Source organism: Rhamphochromis longiceps, linkage group LG6, assembly GCF_057381845.1.
Source record: "Rhamphochromis longiceps isolate RC_006_pf linkage group LG6, R_longiceps_female_GT1.1, whole genome shotgun sequence".
Taxonomy (NCBI): Eukaryota; Metazoa; Chordata; class Actinopteri; order Cichliformes; family Cichlidae; genus Rhamphochromis; species Rhamphochromis longiceps.
This window is the reverse complement of record NC_140562.1, coordinates 38,150,657-38,170,642: the sequence shown is the minus strand read 5'-3', so window position 1 is coordinate 38,170,642 and position 19,986 is coordinate 38,150,657. Positions and strand designations below refer to the sequence as shown.

Genomic DNA, 19,986 nt, shown 5'->3' with positions numbered 1-19,986 from the left:
TAAAAGATCAGCGAGGCTCAAGGATCAGTGGGGGGAGGGACAAGCGCATATTAATTTATTTTATCTTATTGTACATTTATTTTATTTTATTCTACTGTATATAGTATTTTATTTTATTCTATTCTGTACAGTTGTGTACTGTATTTATTCTTATTGTATTCTAATTTTTGCCTCATAACTTTTGCACTGTCCACTTCCTGCTGTGACAAAACAAATTTCCCACGTGTGGGACTAATAAAGGTTATCTTATCTTATCTTATCTTATCTTATGTCATTTTCTCTTCAAGGAGCAATTTCACAGCCTGGGGGGCTTATCTCAGGAGGTCCTGAGCCATAAATCCTAACTGATGATGTGCTGTACAGACGCATGCAGTCCTCGCCGTCTCAACTCCGCACACACACACAAACAAATGCTTACGCGTTGTGTATCTGCTACTGTGACTACAAGTGACAATGCAATGCAAATTCACAGACGAACAAATGCTTGTAGACATGCACACTACACAGGGAATTCATGTCAACCTCCAGATTTGCCACCTGAGTGGTCACCCTGTCCACTGGGTCTAGTTTGCTTACTTTCGGCCCTGTGGCTGCTCTGCACACACACACACACACACACACACACACACACACACACACACACACACACACACACACACACACACACACACACACACACACACACACACACACACACACAGAGCGCTGTTAGTTTTAACCCCACCTGTCACTGAAAAAATATGCACCTTTTAAATAAAAGGGCCAATTAAACTTAATTATTATGCCACTGTATGACAGCTGTGATCATACTGTTATATTTATTATGTGTTGTTTTAAATCCAACATTTTTAATATGCAGCTCAAGAGGGGATGGCTGAATGCAACAGCTGAAACAGTTTGAATGCACGCAGAGTGTCTTTTTACTCTGCATGTTAACAGATAAATTCCTGTAAGTCTGTTGCATTTAATTCACACAAGACTGCATGGATCCTTCATACGTGGATCTGGCCTGTAGAAGCTTACAAAACTTCAGCAAATAAAAGAACTAGATGTTTTCAGCAGGATCTTGAAAGGGTTGGTGTTGTTGTAAATGGGCTAATGTTCTATTTTCTTCTCGCAGCAGGAAATGACACCTATCACCTAATGAGCAAAGGTAAAGTATGAGATGCTGCACTTTTTTTTCAGCCGCGGATGACAAAGCGAAAGAGATTAGAAGATATGATGCCTGCAGCCAGTCATTGCCTCACAAAGCTCAGTCTTCTTAAAAGCTGCTGTAAAGTCTATGAAAGAGGCTTTAAAGAAAAGAGGTAAAAAGCAGGGAGAGTGTGTAGATAAAAGCTGGGAAAGGGGACTGTATTCTCTGACAAAGCAAGCGTGTAACTCATCCTCTGGCCTCTCTGGACATGCACACACACACACAGACAGACAGACACACATAGGCAAACACAAACACACATCCACACGGTATATCTCCCCCTGGACACACAGACCCTCTGCTGGTGTGAGGGGCTGTGGGATTGCCTTTGAGAGCCATCCATGCGGCAGGACAGACATTATGAGGGAATTAGAGGGGAAATAATGCTTGTCTCCAGTCCCACTGATAACAACAGCTATAGTCAGAGCAGCACAGGGCAGGGGAGCCCCTGACATTCCTGCCTGCAAAAACACAGTGCGATCAATATGGGAAAAAAATGTGTGACCAAAGTTTTTGCATCTTAAGGAAATTTTAGAGCAGATGGTTGAGTTTTCCTTGGATACATTTAATAGGATCAATTTGTGTAATGGGTTATGGGTTGTGATGAATTAACTCATGTGGCTGTATTGGTTTGCCATTGCACAGGAGGGAGACATCTGCTTATTCCAACATGTTTTTCTGCGCTAGTAACCTAAGTCCATAATGATAATGTAATGCTGATGTGTTTATTCCTAAGGAAGAGCGGCTCTCTTTTCCGGATCTCCTTCCTAAAGAGATGAGAAGGGATTGTCTGGTCATAAAAAAAGAAAAAAAAAACCCAGCTGAATGGGCTTCACTTTGTTGCTTGAAGACACTTGAGCAGCACTCACTCTCTGACTGGGACCCAGCCGTGCCACTTAAAGGTTTATATTTGCAAGTTTAACTCTGTAGATGGGCACTGCATAGACTTAGTCAAATCCAAGCTGTGGTTACAAATGCACTTACTAAGCAAAGATACAACTCAGTTTACATAATTTTATATCGCATGGATCCAAATCATGCCGTTTCGTCTTGTTTCCTTTCTCTAACTTATTCTTGTTCCTCCGCCACTCCCTGCAATTTCTGCCTCTCGGCTCCTTCTTTCGCTCCATCAATCGTTTCGTCTCCCAACAGATGGGGCTTAAAACCTCCAACGTCAGCCCTTTTCTCAACAACATCACCCTAATGCAAATGAGGAGACAAAAGATGGGAAGAAAACAGCACGCACACTCGCAAATACCTTTAATCATGCATTGACAGACACACAGAGAGCCTAACACACACAACTGCGTACAGGCAGGTGCTGAGACACACCGAACTATCCAGACGGCAAGACAGAAAGGCAGGCTTGCACAAAGTGGTGCAGAAACATAGACGCGCACGAAAAGGCAAACGCACATGGACAGCATGTCAGCAGCATTCATCGATATGGTGAAACTGACTAACTCAACAAGACTGAACCCACCCATGAACAAAATCCACATTTGTTTCAGCGTCTTGGCTCCAGCTGTAGAGACATCACACCCAGCTTCCTTTCACCCACTGGCCATTACAGCTTGTCTAAATTCAACTGGTGGACATCTGGCTGTGCAGAAAAGATAACTCGCTCCTTAATAGGAGGATTTTAATTGGCTGCTGCAGAGCTACATCAAAAACCCAGCAGACCCTCAACTCCCAGAAGGACTATTAAGTTTTTTTTAATGTGAGTTTAAAGTCATGAAATTTCTCTTCCAGTAGGCTACTTCCCTGACTTCACTTCTAGTTCACAGAGACTTTGTAGCTTTTAATTACATTTTGCAGCTTCTTAAGTGGGAGGTTTTTGAGTAAAAAGATGACTTTTAGACTATACAGTGCACAACAGGCCTGGAGAGTCACTAGGCACTGACCCTTGGCAATTAAACTGCAATCAGTTCACCGCTGAAGCAGGCACTTGGAAGATGTGGAAGGTGTGAATGAATGCTGTCGGAGAAAGTAGAGGTTCGGCTCCATTGATTTGTTTGCTTTGGAGTGACTCTGTATTTAAAGCTCACAGTTAACCACAAGAGCTCAGACTACTGTGTATTGAATTTCTTCCATATTGGCTGTGAACTACTACTGTGGTGCATGGCTTCCTAAAGAGAAAACCAAGCGCACAGATTTCTGACCTTCAGTGGATGCTTGCACCTTTTGCAGTTTTCCTTGCAGGACAATTCTTTACGGAGTCACTAGGAGTAACTACTTTTCCTTCAAACATCTCACATCTTTCTTTATTGAGGTGCCTTAATTATTAGGTCCTCTGCTGTTACCTTATGGGGTAGTCGGCAGCACTGAGATTGATAAAGAAATCCCAGCTCCAGTCTCTCATGGCCAGCAGGTCAGCCATACTGCGAAGATACATGGTCAGCAAACTGGCTCCACCCCAGATGGTGGCCATGCGCCATGGAGTCACCCTCACATTGGGATACTGGGTAGCCAAGGCCTGTACCTGCCTGTGCAGGTAGTTAGAGCGCTGAAACAAAGAGATTGATCAAACATGGACTAACGGTACACATACATTTTAGAAGCTTCACTTATTGGAAATGAAAGAAAATGGCCATCTGCGCCTTACCTGGTCGACATGTATGTAGTAGTAGTGAGAGGCGTGGTAGATGGCTTTGAAGAGACGTTGGAATTGGCGAGAGGCTCGTCCATGAACCACCAGTACGAACGCTATTCTCACTGGTTTTGATGGAAAGCTCTCAGCCGAGTCCTCATCCCACTGGATATTCACGTTGGCTTTACCTATGCATGTAAAAAGACACCATGTCTTCACGTTCCTATAAATCTGTTGCACTTTTAATTCACACAAGACTGCATGGATCCTTCATCAGTGATATATTCGTGGGTTGTTTACATGTTTAATTACTAAATCAAATCTGTTATTTCATGGAAGCTGTGAGAGGCCGTGCAAACAGTGTATCAGTCAGTACACGATGGGGAGCACCTGTACGTATCTTCAGAGGATGAAGAAATGCAAAGCATAATGATTATAAATAGTAATGATAATTAAATGTCATTCTCTTATTAAACAATTCAAGGAAATAGCTATATAACAAGGTTGCTAAGCAACACAGCGAGTACAAGTTTCTGTAATGATTAGCATATTCAAAATAATTAAACGGCTATGTCACAAGTGAATGCTCACTGAGTAACGGTTTTCCTGATAGAGAAAGACTGTTTTTTCTTGTAAATATGAAGATATACAGTAAGAGTAAGAAGAAAACACTGACCGAGTTATAGCTTTCTTGTACATATGCATATTTTAGACAGTTTTAGCCAGAACCCTCTGAGGTTTGTGTTCTTATTAGACACTTCACCTAACTCTAACCTTTAAATGTAGAACAAAAGGCATTTATTTAGTTAGTTTTTGAAAATAAAAAGTTTTTGATTGCCAGGAAAAATGATCACAGGGCTAAAATCACACATTTTGATACCACTAGGTTAGGATTAGAGTCAAAATATGCACATCTACAAGAAAGCTAGGTCAGATCTGTGGTACTGACAAGTGAGTGAAAAAAGAACAGAAATGTTAGAAAGCTAATTCAGCCACACAACAAAAGGACCACAAAGCCATTCATCCATTTATTATGTAATTAAATTGGAACTATGACAGTTTTCAGCCAGACAATAACCACTCTAACGACTATCCTCCCCTTGACAGGAATCCTACGAGCGAATCCACTGGGATTTTCGGGTTTTCAGGGTGGAGCATCGTTTGATAATATGCCACCATTCCTCTAAAGCGAAACTCCCAAAAGATGAATGGGATTTTGCACAAATGACAACAATAAGCGTGCAAACAAACACAGCCCTGCTTGTGGCCAGCCAGGCCACTTTCAAACAGAACAATTCCAGCAATCTCTGGAAAGTCGTTGTTAACCTCACATAGCTCCACTGTGTGGTTTCTTACTGCCTTTAACCACTAAAAAAAAAAACACTTTAAAAAATTATCTTTTTAAAAAAAAAACCTTCCTTCAAGCTGTTCTACACTGTCAAGCCCCCCAACATTTACACACATTGTTTGTTTTGAATCTTCAGTTATTACAGCAAATGCATACACGCAGCTTTCGAGACATGTTTGTTCACAGAACGTGTCTTAAGGAGATTAATGACTATAATTTGGGACTTCAGTTCCCAAGAGCCTGTATTTGCTATAGAAGCAGAGGAAGCTGAGGGAATACTGGGGGTTGTTCTTTCCCCTGGGGTAAGGTTTTCCTAAAAAAAAGAAAAAGAAAAAGCCCATCCTGGCTCCTGCCTGCATCTGGCTATGAGGTCCTTTAATTACTGTGTCTGACATGTATACTCTTTAGAAACAGGGTTAAGAAGTCCCTCTTTTCCAGCTAATCTTATTCATTCAAATTTAAGGCCAGGTGTCCAATATGGCTGTGTTTAAGGGTTGACAACAAGGGTCAAGGTAATGATATGCTCCCTTAGCTCCAATTGGCCATGGCTCCTGTCATTCACTCACACATCTTTCTTGCTGCTGTTTCTCTCTGTCTCCGTGCGTGCGTGCGTGTGTTTGTGTGTGTGTGTGTGTGTGTGTGTGTGTGAGTGACTGCTCAGGGGAAAATCTGCTGTGGGCCGTATCAGATTGAACAGTAATTGGTGGCCAGCTAAGAAGGTTCACTGGTTTGCTTTGCACACGGATAATTGGCCAGTCGCTTCACAAAGCACTTTGAGAGTGTGTGCCATGCTAGCTAGCTGAACTAATGAGCATGGTTGTGTGTGTGTGTGTGTGTGTGTGTGTGTGTGTGTGTGTGTGTGTGTGTGTGTGTGTGTGTGTGTGTGTGTGTGTGTGTGTGTGCTTAAATTTTGCTGTCAGACTTGTCAAACGTGTGCTTATCCGCAGAAGAGCTTCACGTGTCGAGTTTTTAAAAATCACACTATGTACCTGCAGCCACCACAGCGCTCGCTGTAAAGAAAGGAAGAAAAAAAAGAAGAAAACAGAAGGCCTCCTCTTCAGCTCATCACTCTTCATCATCTTTTCCTTCACCATCAATCTTTTAAACTGCCCTTCCCTCATCTGCTATCACCCCACTCTCTTCCTCCATCATCTCGTATAACTTTGGAGTTCTTACCCACCCCTTCTTAACTGCTCATATGAGGACTTATAACAAGAGCCGAGCTATATCCCAAAGGGATTGTACCAAATTGCATTTAAAAATGTCTCAGGGATAGTGCCAGCTGCTTGAAACAAGCCACAAAGCAAGGTTTGTGGATATAAACCACACTGACGGATTTTATTTATATAAATACATTAAGTATTTTCCCTTTTCCCTCGGGAACTGGACCACGTTTGATATGTTTACTCAGGTTATTTTTAAAAATAACTAATTTATATTCAAATTCTGACAAATCCTCTCCAAATTAATATGTACACACGCACACAAACACACATAAAGGTTCTGTTACACACAGTGCAGCTCTGGCACTTACAGGATTCATTTGGAGCTCATTCACATTACAGAGCTTTCCCTTCAAAAACATTCATTATAGCATGTTTAAGTATGGAATCGTTCTCACTACAAAGCCATTATGATATCACTCGATTGTTATGATGCATCAGCTGCCAGTTGCTTTCCCTGCTGGAGCAATGTAGCCGGGTAACATCATTATTAGAAAAAGTTTACACACGGGAAGCTAAGAGAGTGAACACATTCCTCCTGTATTCAATGATGCAAATAAAGAACTGACACAATTGCTAATTTAGCAAAGGCCTCAAGGACAGAATGCACATTAAATCAAATTGGACAATTTTGGGCTAACGAGATTAGGACTCGAATTGTGAATAACACATTGGCAGGCAGCAGGCTGGCAGACAGAGAGAAAGAAAAGTGATTTAATTTTGTCGTCGTATTGTCACAGCCCTGCCACCAGGGGAAAGCCCTTTTCAATATCTATGTCTCTTTTGATCAAACTATCAGTTTGAGTGAGATGGTGAGCTGCTGTGTGCGATGACACAAGCTCAGGCGGAGGCACATTCTCCTGCTCCTGGGACGGGACATGCACAAAAGTAGCTACAGTTAGATACGTGCCTCTTCAAGTTATAAAACATGAACGAGGGCTGGGAAGGTGCCTGACAGACAAGGTATTGAATAGCTTTCTCCTCCTCCCCTGCTGTCCATGCTGTATTCAGTCCACTCCCATGCGGGCACATGTGATGGTGTGTATGTGATGTTCACTTAAACATGGCCGCTGATGCGTGGTGCTCACTGAAGGCTGCAGCCGCAACAGATTTTGTTTACAGAATCTACAACCAGACTGCAGATGTCTATAAACTCTTAGGAAAAATTGTGTGTGTGTCTGTGTGTGTGTGCAAAACCAAGGGGAACCTATGTTTTGTGGCCAGCTTGAAAAAACAAATGAAAATGGAAAACCAATTTGAATCAAATACAGGCAGCATCTCAATTTCCTCCAACAAATTTACTTCACCAATTACACAGACATCAGCAAAAAGGACAGCTCTTGCTTTTGATGAGAAATTGCAATTACAAGAGCAGGAACTATTTGACCATCCATGTCTGTCAGACTACACCCTTTATACCAAGCTTTGTTGGTATATTTTAAAATAATAAAAAAGTAAAGTCTGTTTGCTAGACAAATCAGCTAGGGCTGTGCGATATGACCAAAATCTCATATCCCGATATAAAACATCTATCGTCCGATAACGATATAAATCACAAAAATCTAACATTTTCTGTAAATTCTGTGAATCTCAGGTATGTGAAGTGTTTCCAGCTGGGCATAGTGTATCTGGAGTCGAGTGTTTTACCAATGCATTAAACTACACATTTCTAGACATAAGTTGTAACAGCCGCCGTTTTCTTTGTGAGTATTTATTACACGGCGTGCTGCGGGGAAAAGCCTGTTCTAACGTTTGACTCTAAGGTCTATTTTTTAGCACCTGACGGCTCTTTTTTCATTCTCATCCGTAAATAATCTGCTCTTTCACGTGATTCAGTTTATTTTGAAAAGTCTCAACAGGATCTTGAGCTTTATTGTGAAAGGCTTACGTGGAAAATAAACAAGCGGACACGTGATGGTTTTACCATCGTTGTTGCTAACGACAATACATAAAAACAGGCGCTTGTCCGTCTGTAGTGTGGTTATATTAAATATAAGAGAAGGAGAGAACTTTAGGAAATGAATATAGCCACTACAGTGACTATCAAAACGATGAAAAAATATTGCCGTAAACAGTTTATTTCGCAACAGCACGAAACAAACGATAGCGTAAAATGAAACGATAGACGTTTTTATATCGTCATCCGATATATATCGTTATATCGAACAGCCCTAAAATCAGCTCAAACTCGATCACTTATCTGACTTTGAATTTATTTGAGTAGTCCTTAAATTTGAGATTTAGAAATACTCAAAGAATAAGAGCAGTTCCCACTCACCATCTAATACATTTCTATATGTCATAGAGCTGTTTGATTTGATTGGTTCTGGTGTATTTTACAGTATGATGGCGAGAATAAATGTCCTTCATCCTTTAAAGTAAATCAGATTTTTTTTTTGTTTACTTAAACCTAAAGCAGTTTTAATATAAAAGTATACATCCCAGGTAAATAATTAAACTGCGAGGTGTTGAACATCCTGGAAACCCATTTTTTTCATTCAGACTACTTACTGCAATAAATTGGGTTATCTACAAAGTGATAAATGTCCCTGATTATTTTATATCTGAGATTTCCTGATTTCTTTTATTGTCCTCGTGTTTATAACTGATATTAAGTTGGTTGGATTGACTGGGGGCTTGAGTTTAGCAACAATTACAATACATATGTGTTGTGGGGTTGTTTGCTTATGCTGCCAGTCAGTCAAATCCACACAGAACTCTTGAAAGAGACTAGTTACATTTTTGAGTGTCACAGTCTCAATAACTTCTTGATATGTACCTATTTCAAGGTCATGATTAGTGTATATTTAGTCATAAAAATGAAATGTTAAAAAAGAAGTATTTCAGATCTGGAAAGCAGCTTTTTAAGAGCTCCAAACAGATATAGTGGAAAAAGGGGACGTTTGACAGTTGTGACTGTGCCAGCTTGGCACGACTCCCCTTTCACTAAAATCAAACAATCAGTTCTTTCAATCAAAATGAAAAACTTACCCTCAATTGGGCAGTAGCGAGTGACCTTCTCAGGCATTAACTGCCCCTCCTTGTGTCTGCAGTACACCTCAGCGATCTGCTGCCGACACTCCTTGCTTTTGGCTCGAGACAGAGCTGAAATGGCTTCCTTTCCACTGATCTCACACTTAGGTGGCTGGTCGTAGGTCACCTCCAGAGTTGCTGCAGTTGCTTGCTTCCTGTGGGGATGCTGATGTCTGTGCTGTGACTGGGTCTGCTGCGCTTGCGAGGCATGGTAGCGCTGCTGCGGTCCTCCACCAACTGGATAAGAGGCGTTGTTGCCAACTGCCAGTGGCTGGTGGCCTAATGGCAGAACCTCATTTGAGCTGCGGCCCAGACCGGGGGAGCTGTCCCGCCAGGCCTGCTGCTGGGCGTGGGCCTTCTCCTGCAGATGCTCCCGCTGCTGCTTACTGCTGATGGCCCCTGCAGGCTGTCGGTGCGGCTGTGAGCGTGCACCAAAGTTACTATTGTCTATATTTTCAAAGTCTTTGGGCACAGAGTTCTCATTGTTGCTGTCGACTCTACTTTTCTCTTTTGGGCGGTGGGAGTAATATCCATCCTGGACATAGATAGGAAGGAGAAAGACAAGGGAAGCAACGGGTAAGGAGGAGGGAGGGGGGATAAGAAGAAGAAAAGGGGGACATAAACAAGGAAAACAAGATCAGAATTGAGTGAAAACAGCGCATATCAAGTGTTGGATTAACAATCAATGTGGCATGTAAGAGTGGGCAGCACTGCATTGAACCGTGAGGCATGAAATGAAGTAGCAAGGTATTATGTGTGAGGGCTACAAGGTGCAACCTAACTGGAGGTGAAGCAGGGCCGAGGGCGCTGCTGCTCTGTGCCATCATCAGATTAGCCCCGGTTTCAATTAAATTCTCCCTCAAATGGGCCCAGCACTCCGTAAACAGATTACCAAGTAGGGATAAAGAGCCAAAATATGACTGTCAGTTTGTGTATGTGTGTGCGCACATGTGTACAGTTTTTTCACTGGAGCCACATGAGAATCCCAAGAAATTGTAGCGTCGTGGCATCTGACTGGAAAAGCTGAACTTGTCTACATTTACCAAATAGTGTTTGCACATGTCTGAACGTACAATTTCAGTATCTTTCTAGTAGAATAGCCTGAAAGCGAAAAGAGGGGCACAGCAGAAAGAGGAAAAAGGGTAATGACTGATAGTGGGGAGTGCAAGGAAGGAGCGCTGACACCAGGCATGAGTTCTTCTCCCGGGAAGAGCCGGCGCGTTCCAGTGAAATGTGCTGTGATGCTTCAAATGAAAAACTAAGAAAGCTGCCTGCCTGCCACGCCACTGTCATCCCCCTTGCTAGGCACACAAGAGAGGGGGGGAAAAAGCGAGGGGGAAAGAAATGACAATAGCAGCCGTGAAAATATAAAGCTCAGAACAGCAGAGATCCCAGATGTGTTTCTCCATTTACAGACACAGAAAAGATTGCTGGGGAGGTGGAGGGTGGGGTGGGCGCAATAAGATGTATGTGAGACAGAAAAGAAGGAGGTGAAGTGAGAGAAGCAAGCGAGAAGCCATTGTGAGCCGGCGGCTCGGCATGGAAATGTCTTTCCGGCCCTAAAGCAAGGCCCGTTATCAGCCCATCAACCTTCTCTCTCTGTAAACACCTTGTACAAGCGCAATTACAGAGGTGGCTGGATGACACACTTTCACACTCAGAGAGTCAGAAGGAGGGCTGATATTATACAGGTGAGACAAAAAACAAAAACCTGGGTGAAAACAAGGCGAAGACAACGTGCTTATCATCAGCTCCTTTTAAGCTTCTTCCTTGGCAGAGATTTGATTCTAACAACACTGAATTGAAGCTTTCTGCCTCTCCTCTCCTGAAATCTTTGCCTCTTCCCCCTGTCCTGCCCTTCACACTTCTCTTCACACATCCCGATTCCACACTTCTGCTCTGCTCCGTTCACCTCTCATCCCTTCTGCTCCACATATCGGTCCACTTCTCTCATCATCTGTTCCCCATTTCACGTCTCTCACACCTCCTTTACTACCACTCTCTTGCTTCCCTGTTATTATTCTCAACTTCATCCCTGCTCCTTCCGGTAACCTCGCCCATTCTCCTCTCCTCCTTGTCTTTCTCTACCTCCTTCGCCCTGCCAGTTTAAACAGAACATGTTTGTCTGAATGGCAGAACCTGCTAATCCTGCGTGTAACAGCTGCTTAGGCCAGTGATCACCTAAAAAGAAATCCTTACTTGCAGAGTTTCAAAGGGAATGCTTTAGAAGGCTAATCCATGCAGTGCAAGTCACTGGCTGTTTGCAGAGGTAGAATGAGTATGTGTGCACTCATGATTATGGGAGACTGGGCAAGCTTCTTGTGATTAAAAAAAAGAAATGTAGACTTGAGTGTGCAAGCAAAGTGGAGGCAGCATATGTTTGCCCTAGGGATACTCCCACTCTGACTCCTACAGTGAAAGACATGAGAAGATGAGGGACACGGTTAAATTGGAATAACGTTTGAGTGAGCAGAGGCAAAGTAAGAAACTTCAGCTGATCATCTGATTTAGTCCAAATACTAGCTGCGTGATTTTTTTAAACTACTATTATGAAAATTGTTGTTTCTTAGGTGATTTCCGTTTCAGTGGATCCAGGAAGTTACTGATCAAAGCTAATCTGTGCTAAGCTTCACAAAGAAAACTCCTATTTAATAATTGTGTGGGGGAACTTTTCAAATCGAGCTCAACAGTTGGCATTCATTGATTGATTTCTTCCATTATTTAATCAGAGCTTTGTCTTGTAGCATCAAGAAAAAAAAAGAAGAAGCAACCTTTAAAGTTCTTTCGAATTGAGAATAATAAAGACAAACAGCCGAATCAGCAAGAGTCAGGTGTGGAAGCATCCACACTCCAAAAGCCAAATATATTCAGTTTGCAAACATGTAGACAAACACAGCAAATCATCACATTTGAGCAAATGTGTGGCATTAGTTTTTAGCATAGGATTACTCTATTTAAACTATTAACTCTTTTACCTCCCATAACTGCCCCCCCCACACACACACACACACTTAAAGGGATGGGAAGAAGATCACAGGTTTAGATTTCCTGCAATTAACTGACACTGCAAAGAGCCCCACACGGTTGGTCCCGTGTGGTCTAAAGTAGAAATGAGTGGTGTTTGTAAGCTAGCAAAACAATCTTTACACTGGGCTCCCTTCTCCCTCCCCCTCTCCCTCCTCCTGTGAGTAAAGGACTCCAGTAGCTGCGCTGCTCTTTAATCTCAGGGACCAGGCACTAAGCAGGAAGCGGAGGGGCACAGAATTAATAGCGGTGGCGGCCATTGGAGACAGAGCTGCGTTAGGCTGCAGATGGGGCGGGGAGCTGGGGGGAGCTATCGATTGTTACAGGGGATATGTTTTCTGCTCCTTGGGAATGTTGGGGAAGCGAAGCCAGGATTGTCTGGCATGCAGTGAGGTGGTTGCGCAGGCCCGTGAACACACACACACACACACACACACTTGCAGACAGTGAGCTTCCTGAGCTCTGCTGAGGACTGAGGCAAAAGCAGAGGGGGTAAACGTAAAAATCATCTATCACTAGTGGGTACATTTAGAGAAAGCCTTGTGGAGCTGGGAATTTCAGAACCCCCTCTGGGGATGGCTTAGTCCATTTCTCAATACAGAGCTGGCCCTTTCCACTTTCCCTCATTTCCTCTGCCACAGGGGGAAATATTTCACCTGTCCTTTTTTGCTCTCTTTCTCTCTCATTTTCTCTCCATTCCCTGCAATCTCCCATGCAGCAGAAGAAAAAAAGCACATATCTCTCTCTCAGCACCTGTCCAGCTTCTCCCCTGTCCTCCTCCCCTCTGCCGTATCATCACTTGCTCTGGGAGGGAAAGCAGTTCATCTGCTCCACACCCTCCCCACCTCCCTAATGCCATCATTTGCTGTTGCAGCCTCACGGTAGATGTGAAGAAGAGCAAGGTAGCAGCACATATCAGTTTCACCTAGGGCTGCCACAAACGATTATTTTGATAGTCGACTAGTCACCGATTATTTTTGCGATTAGTCGACTAATCAGATCATCATCCATTGGACGTAAAACTACAGCTTATTGCACCAGCAGCATCTGCTCTTATATAACTATCATTAGCTTACAGCTTTAAGTGTTTAAGGTCTGTGCTAACTAAAAATAAAGACAAGATGATAGTTTATTAAATTTTAATGAAATTTGCAGATTGTTTCGGTGAAGTTTAATAAACTCCTTGCTATCTAAAATATAACAGGACACTGGAGTATATTCTGGAGCATCTCACACTTCTGATAATCAGCTGTCTGCTTGACGTTTATTCAGCTGTGTAAAAACTATAACTTTAATCTCAGACAAACTGATTTACTCAGGAACAATTAAAATACAAAAAGAAAGCCAAACAATAACATTTTAAGTTATCTAAGTGACTCATATATATTTAACCTGAGTAGCGAAAGACGGCGGTGGGTTTGAAAACGATTTGCGGGGAGTCCGGTGTTCTCACGGCGCTAGTGAGCCTAGCCCCCGGCTCGCTAACGAGCTAGTGGGTAACAGATGTCTCCGAAAACGTCGGAGCGCTTTTGAAAATATGTGGTGTCCTGATAAACTGAGCAGATATTTGAGGTCTACACAGCTACATTCTCGCCTGAAAATATGTTAAACGTTTATTTTGTGACCCAGAAAGAATAATAAGAGTAACATTAAAACTAACTAACTGCCGCCATTGTTGGAAACTGCGCTGGGCCGCGCTATGAATTCTGGGACACAGCTGCTTCTTCTTCTTCTTCAGGGTTTAACGGTAGCTGACATCCTTGTACATGCAATGCTGCCATCTTCTGTTTCAGTCCGTTATTACACTCTTAAATCCTGCCACTTATTCCTGTGTCTTTTGTGATCTTACAAAGCTTCAAACGACGCGTCGACTATTAAATCAGTCGTCGACGATTTTGATAGTCGACGTAATCGTGACTAGTCGACAAATCGTGGCAGCCCTAGTTTCACCCCACCCTCCCAGCCCGCTTCTTTTAAAAGACATCATTCCTATGGTGCCTGAGCTGAGACAAGCTCCTGTGTGTGCCAGGAAGCTGCGCTCTGTCAACACAAGCTGGTGTATTGACAGCTTTGTGGGCAAAATGTACATAAACACGCAGTTGAGGTTTTTAAGAAGTACAGTACTGCCCATGCGTGAGTGAGTGGCTGCTATGTCAACTAAACAGCTTATAAGCCAACTTCTGCTACGACCTGCCCTCCATGTGGTTAACGAGCTCAGATTAATTACCTGAACTGAATCCCTGCAATACTCTGAGCAAGATGTGGCATCTGGCATGACACGGGAGACTGATATACTGACAGACTTAGTTCACAGCTGCTCAAACACCTCAGGACAGAGCGTGGAGAGTCACGCAGGGTAGAGTGGGGACAACCTAAATGCTTCTTAGAGATTTTACTCATCATAGCTTATTAGCTGTGGAGGGGGTAAGAAAAGAAGCTTTTTCTTTATAAAGTAGCAAAGAAGGTTGACCTTCAATTCAAAACAAAGTGTCTGAAATCTTTCAAAGGGTCTAAAATGTAGTTTAACCCACAATGAGAACAGTCACATTTTACAAAGAGATATTTTCTGATGTTTTACTTGAGAAAAAAAAATCTCATGTGGCAGTTTTACTTGTTTGTATCCCAAAAGATGTTCAGTGTATTCTGTCCAGTACCTTTCTCTTTGTTATTTCCCCTTCAACACTCTTCTTTCCCGGAGGCTAAAACTGGAAGATGCTGGTCACAAGTTTACGCGTGATTAGCAGCAGCTCCTAATGAATAGTTCGGGTTTGACGTGCGCACAAGTCCCTGGAGCAAAAGTATCGGAAGCAGACTGTGTCTTTGTATGTGAGTGCAAATGTGTTACAAACATCTAAAAAAAATGATGTGAGCTTTCAGAGAAGGGAAGGAAGTTTGCTCTAGTTGAAAAGAAAGCAGAAATACATGTAAAACAGCTGAGTAAATGTTAAATATTTTCCAGATGTAATGATCCGGAGGCTGACCCTTGTGGGTATTCGGAACACGAGGGCAGAGGTGAACTCACTGCAGTAGACTTCCTGCTCCTTCCTGATGGACATGTTTGTAATATAATTATATGATTTTACTGGCTATATTTGAATGCATGAATTTAAGCTAGGCAAGGAGACAAAAAGCACAGACTTCTCCACTTGAAACCACAGACAGAAGGAAGAGACAAGTTTCTATTTCTAAAAAAAAAATTAGGACAGGAAAGCTTTGCATGAGAAGCTCGCCATCAAGATACACATAAAGAAACTTATTAACTCTGGGGGACTCTCCAGGGGGTTTCTTTAAGGCCGCAGTGGAATTAAAAAATACTTTTGCTTACTTCGCAATATGTTTGCATTCCATAACAGTACTTGTATTATGATCCCTTACAATAGTTTCCACAGAGCCCCTCTTGTGTATCCACAATACTCAGCCCACTCAAAGAACTGTGTCCTTTGATTGCTTTATATATATAAAGAATCAAATCATGCCATTACTCCACGGTGGATTTTTATAAGCCCAATATATAGCTTTTTTCCACTCTTTCAGCAGTAATAACTTCATTTAGGTGTTTCGCATAACTGTGCACCGTTCTCTGACATCTGCTTAGTGTTCGACCACTCTTCCATGCTAAATTCCTCCAGTTACAAGATGTTTGTGGCTTTTCTTACATGTGCTGCCTATTTCAAATCTCCCACAACATTTTAATGGGATTCAAATCTCAGGCTTCGCCTAATCCATTCCATAACCCTTCATATCTTCTTTTAGAGCCATTCCTTTGTGGATTTGCTTGCGTGCGGATCATTATTCCGGTGAAAGGCCCTCTTCTGGTTCCATTTCAGACTTCGGACACATGGCTTCATATAATCTTTAAGCAGTCTTTGATATGACGCAGAATTCATTGTTGGAACAGTGACCGCAAGCTTCTGAAAAAGCAAAACAATAGCAAACCACCATGATTCATAATCATTGCCAGGTTCTTTGTCTGAAAATCTTTGGTTTGTCTACAATTACTGAAAACACCAGTTCAGGTCGTCTGCACTGAATTCTATCTTTTAGACACCTCAGGAATTCACAGAGGATCACTGTGATGACAGTGTGATCCTGGGGGACCAATCACAGCGTGGGAAGTTAACAAAGGTACCTGCAAATACTTAAAGTCCCAGATTTGTAAGCAGGTCAAACATATTGTTTAATATACTTCAATAAATGCTGTCTTCTCTTTCCAGACCTGCACAGCTCTGCAGAGCTAAACTAATCACCTGCAGGATGTCTTTTTTTCTATCTAACGTAGGATAGTGTCGATATTCTCAACCAACTCTGCAATTTTGTTGTGGATAAACATATGAGCTGAATTATCGGTCATCTAACAGTATTATCTAAAAATGAAGAGGACAAGACAAAGGTTGTGTCAATAAAACATGACAGAAAAGTTTAACGGCCAATCCCCCTCCTGTCTCTTTGTCAGTTGGGTGTTTTTGGCCTTTATCCACCATATTCAGCCATGTTCAATAAACCCACCTTGCCGTTTAATCACCTTCCTCCTGCAATGCGGGAAATCATTTGCTGTTCTCTGTTTCTTACTTCATGTATTACTATAGATTTGTATTCCTGGCTTACACTCTGCACCATTAAAATCCTTATTGCTTGTTGTTTTGGGCATTTGAAATCGAGGAATTTAAGCTAATTCATCTCTTGCATTTACTATTAGTCACTCTGGATAACAACATCAGATAAATGTTTAAAATGTAAATGAGTCACTTAATGGACACAGTATAATTTAGAATCCACTCAATGCTGTGAAAATGACCTTAGGTGACTTCGACATTTGAAAAATTATAAAAAACTGTTTTTATATCAACATTTTTCTTTTCTCATACTTTCTGCCTAAAGTGGATTAAAGAGAAATAGAGTTGAGAGATAGCCTTAAATAACCCTAAAGATTTATTCTGACTGTGTACAGCAACAATGAAATTCATACCGAGAACAATGTTAGAGCTAAAATCCCCAAAGCATGAGGCAAAAATAAGGCTGGCACGCCTGAGTCTCATAAGGTTTGGTTTGCCTTCTCCTGTTAAAAATCTTTACTTGGAAGCTCAGAAGCTTACATAGATGGATTAATAAAAACACACACACGCACCACACAGTACTGTACACACAGACGTCTGAACACACACATGTGCACACCAGTCACATGTGAGCCTTGTTCAGTGCAAGTCACATTTGTCCTGAGGACTGCCTGTGTTTGTGTCTGTGGAGGAGCAAGAGCCCGGCAGAGTACTGAGAGTAATGCTGGGAGTGTTTCAGTTTTTATGTATAGCAGAAAGAACTGTAAAAAGAAAAAAGAAAAGTGCAATTTGCAAATTAATTTCCACCAAAATATTTCAATGCATGGCAAACAGCAAAAAATAGCTTACTAAACCATTAGCATTACTAAATCAAGACTTTGAAAAGAGGAAAATGCACCAGTTATTGTACAGTCATTGTTTTTTTTTTTAAATGACAATGTAAGACAATGTTTTTTTTGGTCAGCAACTACGGCCCATTACCCTGAAATTCTCGCACTGCTCCCTTACTCGAGTTGAGGCTTCTTCAAAAATGTAACACTGAGATAGCAATGCTTCCCAAACCAACAGCTAGCATCACACAACTAGTCAAAATGTGGCAAAAAACTATGTAGACTAAACAGTGAATGCAAACATGAGATAACTTGTAAAACCAGCTAACTATCTATGGGATTATGAAGTCAAAAAAAAAATCTTACAGTAACTCGTTATTAAATGTGACAATGCCACACTTAAGACAGGTTGTTCTAAGCTGGTAGTCATTGTGATTAAAATATCTGGGACAAAATAGGTTTAAGCTATGGGGCACTGTTTGTAAACTGAAACACGCTGAAATTAACGGCAACATTTTTCCACATTTAGCTCAAAATCTTACAAAAATGTGTTTTTTCGAGTCATTTTTCTACAACATTTATTAAAATATTTACAAACATTTATAAGCACAATTGTAAATGTTAAATCTAAATATTATATTTAAATCTAAATGTTAAATCTAAATGTTACGGTAAACTAAATATTTAGCTAACATGCAAATTTATGGTACGGGTCAACGGAAATATCAAAATAAAAGCTTTATGTAAACCTCCGGTACTAAAGTGTGCCGCTAATTTTGACTAAGTATCTTTCTTTTCCAATTCCACCTAAAGCAAAAGAAAATTACTTTAAAATTGTAAATGCCATCCAATGACTATCTTCACAAGAAATTCAATATAGATACGAACGCATGCAATTTCTGCAATACTGATATAGAGACTACAGAGCATCTTTTTTATTCATGTGAAAGTTCCACATCTTTTTGTGATGATTTTCAGTACTGGTTAACCTCCAAAAATATTGACTGCCCTTCTCTAACCTTTCAAGTAATTAGATTTAGCCTACAAAGAGAAAAAAAAAATAGAATTTGGGATTAACAACTTATTTATAGTTGCAAAATCTTTCGTTCACAAATGTCGCTTCTTGAAAATTACTCTGATTTTTCCTGGCTTTAAAAATGAAGTCCTGCTGTGGAAGGCTTCATTAGACTTAAATAAAGCTCACACCTTACTTGAATTTTTGATGCAGCTTTTCAATTGATGTAGCTAGATTGTATGTGCATACTTTTTTTTTTTTTAACTTTTATATGATAGGTCACCTTACTGTACTTATATGCTCCTTTATGGTATTTCTGACCTATACTGTTCTTTTGTTCTTTGTTCGATGGCTGCTTTGTTCTTAACCACTTATACCTGTATACTTATACTTATACCTGATAATAATAATAATAATAATAATAATGGATACTTTATTGATCCCCATGGGGAAATTACTTGTTTTTCTCTGCATTTGACCCATTCACTCAGTGAAGCAGTGGGCAGCCCACTAAGCAGGCGCCCGGGGAGCAGTGTGTAGGGACGGTACCTTGCTCAGGGGTACCTCAGGGTAGCCGTTAAGTGGATTCGAACAGCCGACCTTCCGATCATGGGGCGACCACTTTACCTACTGAGCTATCCCTGCCCCTAGATAGCCGCTAGTGGTCAGGTTGTGTGTCTGCTCTCCCCTGACGGTCACTTCTCACCGCCATGAGCTGCTTCACTTCTTGCCTACCAACATGTCCAGTGATTTAGCTGGACATGTGCTGCAGCGATTGTGGAGACTGCAGCTGCTTAGGGTGCACTACTGCTGAACCTTTGGATGGCCGACAAAATGGCTCTTCCGATGTTTTCAGCTAAATCGCTGGATTTAAATATAATATTTAGATCTAAAATTTAGATTTGACATTTATAATTGTGTTTTAAATATAAAAAGTTACAAATATTTTAGTAAATGTCGTAAAAAATGACACAAAGAAACATGTTTTTTTAAGGTTGCTACTTCTGACTGTATAATGCTAGTGAGAGTGGACATTATCGATATGGTTATCTCAGCCACTTAGCGTTGGCCATGAGCAAACATTTTACTGAGGGACAGCCAATGAAAAGACAGGCTGATTAAAGAGGGGCGACAAGGGAGCTATGACGGCTTGTGTCAATTAGAGGATGGACTCA

At 41.4% G+C, this 19,986-nt stretch overlaps 1 protein-coding gene across 1 annotated transcript in view; it reads right to left on the bottom strand.

The window, feature by feature from the left end:
* Window positions 1-19,986, bottom strand: part of xylt1 (xylosyltransferase I) — an 82,190-nt gene that overhangs the window by 30,116 nt on the left and 32,088 nt on the right. Inside the window, exons 2-4 of the mRNA XM_085410612.1 lie at window positions 9,348-9,924; window positions 3,801-3,973; window positions 3,499-3,701 (exon numbers count right to left, since the gene is read on the bottom strand). Coding sequence (XP_085266738.1) covers window positions 3,499-3,701; window positions 3,801-3,973; window positions 9,348-9,924 — 953 coding nt within the window. The remainder of the gene's footprint in view (window positions 1-3,498; window positions 3,702-3,800; window positions 3,974-9,347; window positions 9,925-19,986) is intronic.